At 39.9% G+C, this 10,591-nt stretch overlaps 1 protein-coding gene across 5 annotated transcripts; it reads right to left on the bottom strand.

Annotated features, from left to right (window-relative positions):
* Positions 1-3,625: 3,625 nt before the first annotated feature.
* Positions 3,626-10,268, bottom strand: LOC306767950 (excitatory amino acid transporter 3-like). 5 transcript variants are annotated; one of them, XM_079256125.1, is made up of 9 exons: positions 10,198-10,268; positions 8,583-8,618; positions 6,832-7,390; positions 5,615-5,725; positions 5,393-5,513; positions 5,074-5,265; positions 4,775-4,909; positions 4,576-4,686; positions 3,626-3,854 (listed from the first exon to the last, which is right to left on the bottom strand). In XM_079256125.1, exons 6-9 carry the CDS (start codon positions 5,193-5,195, stop codon positions 3,767-3,769), a joined length of 456 nt encoding a protein of 151 aa, XP_079112251.1. In that variant the 5' UTR covers positions 5,196-5,265; positions 5,393-5,513; positions 5,615-5,725; positions 6,832-7,390; positions 8,583-8,618; positions 10,198-10,268; the 3' UTR covers positions 3,626-3,766. The 5 variants fall into 5 exon arrangements, with proteins under 5 accessions (XP_079112251.1, XP_079112247.1, XP_079112248.1 ...); XM_079256121.1 differs by having other exon boundaries at positions 5,074-5,513; XM_079256122.1 differs by having other exon boundaries at positions 5,074-5,513; positions 7,290-7,390.
* Positions 10,269-10,591: the final 323 nt, after the last annotated feature.

Here is a 10,591-nt window from a genome sequence, read left to right as displayed (position 1 = left end):
CAGGATCAAACACACACTGATACATCACACTGGTCGGAATAAATACGTCATAAATGATGTCATAGAAAGATGATTATGGTTACCACGGTTACAAATGTAATCATGGCAACCAAACAAAGTCTCCTGACAAGATGACATCATTGTCATGAAAGGTTAAGCCCCGCTGTTGTCATGGTTACATTATAACCCAGAGGAAGTTTGGTGACAGGAGACATATTTCCTAAAAATTCCAAACACAACAAAGTAAACAGGACGTGTTTTATTTACACTTCTTTTCACTGTTTAGTTTACTTTAAATAGTGTTTAAAGGTTGTTTTGTTTTTGTTTGATTGTAGTGAAATAATGTATTTGGTACATGTAAACACGACCCAACGTCATGGATACACAATGTGACACATCCTCCCCTCCAGACTGACGTAACATCATGACCGTGCTGCACGCTGCTTTGTTTTCTTTTTCTTTCTTTGTTTTTTATAGGCTACATGTCCGGCAATCAGACATGGTAGCCCGCACACTGGCAAGCATGCAAACCATCAAATCTGGCGACGATCAGCAGGCTGGACTGGTCTTCAGACTATGCTGATTGCCAGATGCTGACAGAAAAAAATTCCCAAAGATCTGACTCGGTGGCAGCGGACGATGTCTGCTCGGGTCCTCAGTGCTCCATCTAACCTACTTGCATTCATGTCTGCATTCATGCACTCTAAAAGTTCATTTCTGTTCTTACTCAAATTACTATTGTATACTTTACTTAAGTCTTAACTATCCTGTTGATTGAACTCAAGGAATGTGAGTAATGTACCTCTTTAGCCCAAAAGAGATGTAAGACTCAGTTCTTTTGTGTTAACTGGACTTGAAAATTTTTTTTACTGGAGGACTTGCTTGAGTTCAGCAGTGCACAGACAACAGTCAGTACCCGTCCCCCCACCCGAACTACCCAACTACCTTTTCGTCCACAACATAAACCCCAACATGCGGCCACCAAACCAGGGGCTGATGAGAGCGCCCACACCTGCTCGGTGCCTCTCACCATGAGCAACTCCAGAGGTGAAGAAGGTCCAGCCCCTCTCGAGGGAACTGGTTCCAGAGCCCAAGCCATGCATCGAGGTGAGTCCAACTATATCTAGTCGGAACCGCTCGACCTCGCGAATAACCTCGGGCTCCTTCCCCACCAGAGGTGACATTCCATGTCCCTAAAGTCAGTTTCTGCCACCGGGGATCAGACAGCCAGGGTCCCCGCCTCTTGCTGGCGCCCAGCTCACACTGCACCCGACCCCTAAAGCATCTCCTGCAAATGGTGAACCCACGGGAGGTGGGGCCCATGTAATCCTTTTGGGCTGAGCCCAACTGGGCCCCAGGGACAAAGGCCCGGCGTCCAGATGCTCGCTCTCGTACCCCACCCCCAGGCCTGGCTCCAGAGGGAAAAGAAGTGCAAATAAAACACATCCTGTTTACTTTGTTGTGTCTGGAATTTTTAGGAAATATGTCTCCTGTCACCAAACTTCCTCTGGGTTATAATGTAACCATGACAACAGCAGGGCTTAACCTTTCATGACAATGATGTCATCTTGTCAGCACTTTCTTTGGTTGCCATGATTACATTTGTAACCGTGGTAAACAGAGTCTTCACAAGGTGCCATCTTAACATAAACTTTGATTTGAAGTCCCGCCCCTTTGTGGGCGTGGTATTCGGTGCCACGCCCCTGGTATAGAATAGGGGTCCTGGTGTGTGGGCGTGGTCAGAGATTGCATAAACGATGACGTATGTGGCCAACAGTATAAATAGACCCCATCTTGCAGCCTGAAGCTAAAATCCTTCCAGCTCTGTGAAGGGTTCCTGCAGGGTTCTAGTACAGCTTGGTTTGTGTCTCTGTCCTAGAACCCTGCAGAGATCCCGGACCTCAGCCGTGGAGGTGCCCGCAGTGAAACCCAGTGGGTCCTGGGGGTGTTGCAGGAGGAGAGAGGAAAGGCAGGAGAGGGGAAGACAGGAGAGAGGGCAAGTAGGTGTGAGTGTCGGTTTGGGGAGGGTACATCCGGTTTGTAGTGTGTGTTTGACACTGATCTTTCAACTGACACATCACCTCTTTTTAAAGATACATACAAGCACGAAATGATAATAATAATAATATATTAGCAATAATAACAATAATAGTGATGATAATAATCATAATAATAATAATAATGATAATAAAAAAAATATAATAATAATAATAATAATATAATAACAATAATGATGATAATAATAATAATAAAAAAATATGATAATAATATAATGATAACAATAATAAAATATTAACAATGATGATAATAATAATATATTAATAATCATAATAATAACGTAATGATATTGATAGAAATAATACTAATAATAATGATAATAATATCATGATAATAATAATAATAATAATAATATTAAAAATAACATAATAATAACAATCATAATAATAACGGTAATAATGATGGTAATAATAATGATAAATATTAATGATAATAATAATAACATATTAATGATAATGATGATAATATAGAGGATGATGATAATAATGAAACATTAATGAATAATACATTATTAATTATAATCATATTATTATTATTGTCATTATCATTATATTATTAATAATAATAATATAATAATAATAATAATAATAATAATATTATCCCACCTTAATTCTGCTCATCACAATGGAGCAGAAAGCCCACCGTGTCACAACACAGGTGTTGTCCAGTTCCTGTCACACATTCCTGTGTGAACAGCAATAAATGAGAGTACAATTATTTCTTGACAAAAATGACTGAAATGTTTCTGCTTGACGACAATAAAAAACATAAAATGTATTTTGATCTAATAATTCTGTTGCAACATCTGCATACAGCAGCTATATACCGTCTCTCACGTTTTAAACAGAAAACTTATTTATTTACCTGAAAACTAAGTTATTACAGCTTCATCAAGCATCCATGTCAGTCATTTAACTTCCATTCACAAAATCAGGAAAATCAAACTGTGACTGTGGAATGAAACTGGTTTTTCCCCGTGATGGACTGGAGACCTGTCCAGGTGTACCCGGCTCTCGGCTGATGGTTGCTGGGATAGACTGACCTTAACTGGACAAAGCGCTACAGAGAATGAATGCATGCAGGCAAACAAGCAGAAACACTGATGTGCACAAATAAAGGGCTACAAATAATTTGGTCATTTGAACCAAAATCTGGATCATACCTCCCTATAATATTGTCTTGTTGTCATTCATGCTGTTGATATTGCAGACATTTGTTTTTAGTATTGCATATTACTTAGTATGTACTTCTATGCTGACACAAACTGTTGACTTTATTTTTTAATAAAAATTTGATCATTTAGGAAATTACGTCCGTACGAAATTACGAAGAATAAATTCCTGCAGAGCATTTTTTGGAGACCCTCTAATAGAGAAAGAAAAAGTCGAGATTCGGTGGATTTTGGGCTAAAACTGAGTTGACTGCTCTCTCAATTCAAAGGTGATCTGGAAAATAAATGAAAACAAATGAACTGCAATTATATTTTATTAACAGATATAAAACATGGATAAAGACATTTATGTCATAAAGATTTATAAAACATTTTTAAAATATTTATTGTGTGCAAATACACTGACTGTCTTTAACACCAAATGCTAAATTATATACACGCCTGAATGAACCCACTGAGCTAAATATACCCTATCAACACTGAATGAGCAGCTTGTTTAAACATAACAATATACTTTTCTAATATCCTGGAAGAGAATCAGGAAGTGTGAAGCGGCTTTCTTTCTAATGTGAGAGGACCATGTGGCTGCTGCAAGTCATCTGGATCACAGATAGCTGTCACAAGGCTGAATGACAGAAAAAAAAACACAGTTGTAAATCACAAGTTACACAACACATTCCAACACTGCGTAAACAAAGTTTATTAAAACAACAGCATTATATTAATGATTGTATATACATTAAAGCAGAGCTGTGAGATATAATCAGCGAACTGATTATTGGTCGATGTCAGCATTAAAACGCATCCTTGGCTTTTATTGGAATCAGTTTGTCCTTCTTTAGTGACATAACCTTCACACAACATGCAGGTATCATGCATTATACTTCTTCAGCGATGTCTCCTCGAACTCTAAATGATCACATTTACGAGATGTATCGTATAATTTTTCAGATATTTTTGTTTGGCACAACCTGCTCCAAAATATTGGTATCAGTTGATGTCAGTTTCGGAAATTAAGAGTCAGACAAAATTGGTATTTCAGATATTAGTTAAGAAAAACTAGAAACAGCCACATAGGGTTTTTTTCCTAAGTTGTGGAAGCATCTTAGATTTCCTCCTCTATCTCTCATAATTCTGAATTTTGACTTGCTGGTTGGAGACACCTGGGCTCGGAGGCTTCAACCTCAATCTGTGCGTGCTATTTTGTGGCAGAAACGTGCACATGTATTTTTATTCTTGTCAAACGTACACAGACACCATCAGAGATTACTTCACTGACAAGCCCATGACGGATACTAATTGTGTTTTAGACGGGATCAAAAGAGCTTAAGAAAAAAAGACTTTACCTGTCACTGCTTACATCGTTCATTTTCAACAGTTCTTCAGTAGAGAGATGTTCAACCAGTGCCACACCAAAACAGTCTCCCAGGACGCTAACAACTCCACTGCAGCGATCGCTGGAAACACAGTGAACATGGTAAAACAGCTACTTTTTCATGTTGTTTTATGTGATGTTAAATGTGCAAGAAAGGAGGTTATGCTCACATCAGCCGTTCTATCGCCAGCAAGAGGGAAGCGTGATTTGCAGGAACCTCAATGATGGTCAAAATGAAGAGAGTGGTGGTTGTTCCTGTGGCTGGGATTCCTGCTTGTCCCACAGAGGCGACTGCCGCGGTCAGACTACACAGGGATGACAAAGCTGTGTTGATACTGAACTAGCAGGCATCTGCAAACCTGATCTAAACTCTGTGACTTCAGCTGGGTTTAACTTGTTAGTCAAACCAATGCTAATCCATATCAAATGGGACATAAAGTTAAAAAACAAAAATAAAAGTGGAACACACCCAATGGTGAATAACTTGCTCCAGTTTATGGGGATGCCGTTGAATTGCATGATGAAGACTGCAGCAGCCATTTCATAAAGGGCTGTTCCATCCATGTTGATATTGATCCCAAGAGGAAGCATGAACTGAGTGATACTTGGGTTAATGTTGAGGACTCGCTCGCAACACTGGTAAGTCTGTGAGGATGCGTCGCTTGGAGACACAAGGGAAGACATATTTTTGAACATCTCTACCATGTCCACATGCTTTATTATACACACACTAATGTATATAGTGCTGTGATCTTGTAATGTTTAATCGAGATTAAGAGAACTCTTACGAGCGAGAGATGATCAGCGCCCTCAGTAAGGCAGGAAACACCCCTCTTACGACAACAAAGGGGTTTTTGCGGACCAATAACAGATAGATCAGAGGTAGAACTATTGCTCCGGATGATAAGTCTGACAAAGAGCAAAACTTTCAGTGTGAAAGTCAGTTATACAAAATATATCAGTGACAAGCAGCTGTGGTCGCATGACCAGCATGTGTGTACAGAACGTACCCAATCAACACGGCTCCAACGAACTTTCCAAGGTTAAAAGCCGTCTCCCAGTTGTTCCCAATCTCAATAACAAAGCTCGCCATCAGGAACATGACTCCAATTGGCAAATAGCTAAAAGGACACAAGTGACAGAAAAAATAAAGCAACATCTCAGTGCAAAGTACAGAAGATCAGCTGTGCTTTACTTTTATTCTTTTATTTAGCTGTTATTGGGAGATAATGAGTTCATTGTCTCGTTACCTCGTGCGGAGGAAGACCGGTTTCTTGTGATAACAAGATGATTGTGGTGGGTTTAAAAGTAAGTGGTTGTTGTTACACCTGATAATCAAAACAAACCCTGTGACAGCTGGGGAGGAGCTGCAGTCACGATGTTTGTACACTACCAGTCAAAAGTTTGGACACACTTTCCCATTGGGTTTAATGGGAAAGTGTGTCCAAACTTTTGACTGGAAGTGTACATAAAAAAAAATAAAAAAAAACCATGATAGAAGTCAAATTAAATGTATTGATCACTGATAGATGTTCCTCCATCTGACGTATGCTGGCTTCCCAGTACACTAACAAACATACTCAATGGAATACAATCATTTTTCTTAATTTAATTAATTAGGTTAATTAATTTAACTTAATTTCTGTTATTTTTATCATTTCTACACACACATATAGAAAAAAAAAACTCCTCTCTCGCCCACCCCTCCCATCTCCCCAACTCCCCACGGTAGGGCAGGTGGCTGTTCATCTCTCAAGCTCGGGTTTGCTACCAGAGTCCTGGGAGCTTGAGGGTCCTACGCCGTATTTTACCAGTTCCTAGGACTGCGCTTTTCTGGACAGAGATGTCAGATGTTTCACCAGGTATCTGTTGTGATGTTTCACCAGGTATCTGTTGTGATGTTTCACCAGGTATCTGTTGTGATGTTTCACCAGGTATCTGTTGTGATGTTTCACCAGGTATCTGTTGTGATGTTTCACCAGGTATCTGTTGGAGACATTTCTCCAGTGTGGGGGGACACACACACTTCTCTTTGGTCTCTTCAGATTTTTTCCTGATGGTTGTCCATCTGGGTTCTCTCTGCTTTTCTTATTACTGTTGACAGACACATCTGCCATTCCACAACGGCGAAGTTTGGCACGGAAATTACCCATTTTGAATTTTAAGCTGGTCTTCCATCCATTGCAAGCCCTAGTGGATCCTGGCTCTTTAAGGCATGGGTGCTTACCAGTCAGTGCCTCTGCAACAATAGAGAAGTGTTCATCTTGGGGATATGCTGAGTATTTATACATCTCCTCTGCCAGCTTCTGCAAAATGTCATGTTTCATGTCTTGTGAAACTGACATGCGTGTTCCTTCTTTCATGTAAGTTAGGTTTCCCTGTCTCAGTCTATATTCAATATCCACTGAGAAATATGGTATCTCAAATGTAGAGGGCCATGGGTCACGGGAGGTCTTCTCGCTGTGTGGAAGAATATCAGTGTCAGATGAACTTGCCGTAGACAGATCACTTGCTGAAGATGAAAGGATGCTTGAAGACAATGTCACAATTACGTCTTCAAGTGAGACAATCTTCAGAGTTGGTCTTGTAGGCAACTCAGTTATATGCAGAAGGCATTGTTGAAATCTGGGTCTTCATAGTGAAGCATGAAGTCGTACGCCAGATTGAGTCGTTTTTTCAGCTCACTTTTGAGTTCTTCCACATCTGTTGGCTTTTCTTGGAAAATTATCTTGCGAATGTCATTTTCACCAACCATCACTCTCACTGGCCAAGACTGGTCCATAACTCTGAAAGAATAAAATAGTGCATCAGCACAAAATGTAACGCTTCAGAGTAACAAACAGCTGGCCTTTCACTCTGTAGGCATAGAGGGGAACAATGTCATTGAGGTCCTTTAACTGGGTTACAAGCAGGCTTGAACTACTTTTGCAGATTTCGTAAGATCTGAGGTGTTCATGATACCATGCAAACATTGGTCTGCAAATGAACATAACACTGGTTTCCACAACTAAAACCTGATGAATCTGCCTGAACTCTGGAAGGCCTGCACAGGAACCAACAGACACCAACATGTCACTTGCATACTTAATCCCATCTATGAAAACGGATGTTGCTGAAAGGACTGTCTTTTGAGGTGGATATCTTGCAGACAAATATTGCTCTTTTGCAGGAGGTGGATAGGGAACCTCCAACCTGAGTGTGTTTCAGTATAACATTGCTCTCCAAGACTGCATTTACCATTTCTCTTGCTATGGACACATCTGCATCAGGAAAATAGTTTAGGAGCATTTTTTGGATGGCATAGAAAAGCAAAGGCCTTGAAAGATCCATTAGCTGCTGTATTTGCTGGATTAAATCTTGTACAGCACTTTCAGACATATTGAGAACAGTTCTCATTCTGTGGAAGAGGGCTGCCAAATTGTGCTCAAGTTGATCCTCCAAGTCATTAGCATTACTTGCCACCAACTCCTCCTCATCTTGATCTTGAATTTGATCTTGAATGTCATTTTCCACTTCAGTTCTAGCAGCTTCACTCAATGTATCTGTGTGCGTTAAAATCCCTGGCTTGAATGGCAACTGCCCATCCATATGTCTGCCATCATGGTTCTTGCTTTTGTGGGAATTAAATGTTGAATAGACACTTGTTTCAAATACACAATCCTGGTAGGGGCACTGCACTTTTTGGCGCATTCAGATATGTGTACGTAAATGTGAAAAAAAAATCCTTTTCTGCACATGGCTCTTTGAAATCACAAAGTTGACAGTGGAACACATGATTTCTTGCATCAATATGATGATCACTAATCAGTGAGTGCAGTCTTGATAAATGTACCTTTAGTGCATTAAAAGACTTAAATGTGCAGGGGCATTGCTTATGAGGACATGGTAATGGCAATGTTCTTGTGTAACCACCATGTTTTAGTCTATAATGTTTGAGGAGTTGCCCTCGCTTTTCACAAGTTAAGTTGCAAAACTTACATGTCCACTGCATCTGTGTTGATGCGTGTTTTCAATCTGAAAGAAGAAAAAAAAAAAGTTACAAACATAGCTCTAAATGCATAGATATCACAAGTGGAGGCGAGGCTTACATTAGCTCCACAAGTGCACTCAACATAAACTGTTTTTTTTTTTTTTTTTAACTACAGACAAAATCAATTTTACATGAACATGCAATGTCCAATTTCTATGCTTTATATGTAGAGAATTTACAGAAGTTACAATTATATTAAAAATGGAACTTCAACTTTATTTCTACATTTTCAATTCATTTTTAAAGCTCTTAATGTCTGAAGATAACCTGTTTATCCTCAGATATTAAGGCCACTGCTGACACCATTCTAAAAAGCAAATTTCAATTTCCCAGTTTTTGTTTCGACTTTAATGGACCACATAAAACTAGAGATTTAATAATTTGACAGAAAAAAATATGTTTATGAGCGCTGCTATTGGTGTGTTGGAATGCTGGAACTCCTCCAAAGAGCTGCTGTCGGTAGCTCCGTATATATAATGAAAAAAAAAAACACCCACATTCTGGAGGCATGATTGTATTTTCACCATCTGCTGTTACATAAGAATACCCTTACTCCGTGCAATTTTTAGGATAACCATTCCTTGCAAAAAAGCAAAAAAGAAAAAGCTGAATATTACTGATTTGGCAACGCAGCAGGATACGTTGCCTAGCAACGCTTTGTTCTGGGGGGGGGGGGTATTCGGCGACTCTGCTGTGTGCGGCTCTTGTTGCATTAACAGTGACTATCACTGCCCTACGACGACGTTCTCTAGCTTTATTTATTAAATAAAACAATGCCATCTCTCTACTGCACCGCCATCATTCAGACTGACCGGAAGGAAAGCTCCGCTTTCCCCCCTCTCTTTTCCGCCGCGTTTGCCGCTCGCTCCAGACAAGCGGCAAACGCGGCAGGACTGACACAAAAGTGGCAGTTTAGTGACCAGCCATAAGCGCTTTTGACGCTAAAAACGCGTTTGGTCTAAAACACCGTAGCGACTCTCATTCCACACTGAGAATTGAAAATCAGCGCTTTACCGCCACCGTGTCTGAGTGGAATTAGCTGTAGAGTAGTTGTCGATAAGTTGCAGTAACATTGAAGCACTGACCGAGTCCCTTTATTAAACTGAAGAGTCCAGTTTAGGTTCAAATAAACCATCCAGGACGACTCCACGCCATTTTGCAATCTAATCCTGTAAAGCGGGTCGAGACAAATTATGTTAAGTTACATACCGGAGCTTAAAAGTGACGTTTTCATTAGCGTTAGCCGCTAGCTTGAATGTCGTGGTGAGGCTCATCTCTTTCTTCCCACTTTTCATCGTGTTAAAGAGCTAGAGCGGGCTGCTACTAGATATATACATTATATATGGTTTTTTTTTGTAAGGTATGTGGTCAATTTCATGATCTATTTTGTATGATTCTCATGTGGGAGCGGAGCTGGAGCCGGTTGCTTGTGTTAATATTAACATTAGGCTGCAAACATTTTTATCACCTTCTACATGAAGAAAAAAATCACCTGTCCCAATAATATGTGAATAATAAAGTCATAAATGACAAATGAAACCATATTTAAGTTGAATAACTTACCTAAAGAGGAGGTCGGAGTCTTCCAACGGTCAAGTCTGCAAAGTTTCCAGAAGCTTCTTGCAGTGCTTTACTGCGCATGTGCACTGCTGAACTCAAGCAAGTCCTCCAGTAAAAAAAATTTTCAAGTCCAGTTAACACAAAAGAACTGAGTCTTACATCTCTTTTGGGCTAAAGAGGTACATTACTCATATTCCTTGAGTTCAATCAACAGGATAGTAAGACTTAAGTAAAGTATACAATAGTAATTTGAGTAAGAACAGAAATGAACTTTTGGAGTGCATGAATGCAGACATGAGTGCAAGTAGGTTAGATGGAGCACTGAGGACCCGAGCAGACATCGTCCGCTGCCACCGAGTCAGATCTTTGGGAGTTTTTTTTTCTGTCAGCATCTTGC

This window comes from Telmatherina bonti (genome assembly GCF_933228915.1).
Source record: "Telmatherina bonti genome assembly, chromosome: 17".
NCBI lineage: Eukaryota > Metazoa > Chordata > Actinopteri > Atheriniformes > Telmatherinidae > Telmatherina > Telmatherina bonti.
Note: the sequence above shows the minus strand (reverse complement) of the source record. Positions and strands in the feature narration are given on the sequence as shown.

Excerpts from the sequence above, each read along its gene's own strand:
- LOC306767950 (XM_079256121.1), bottom strand. The coding sequence starts at position 5,309 with ATGGTAGAGATGTTCAAAAATATGTCTTCCCTTGTGTCTCCAAGCGAC. Across the intron at positions 4,687-4,774 it reads CTGGCGATAGAACGGCTGAT|CGATCGCTGCAGTGGAGTTG; the intron begins GTGAGCATAACC and ends CTGTGTTTCCAG. Across the intron at positions 3,855-4,575 it reads AACGATGTAAGCAGTGACAG|CCTTGTGACAGCTATCTGTG; the intron begins GTAAAGTCTTTT and ends TCTGTCATTCAG.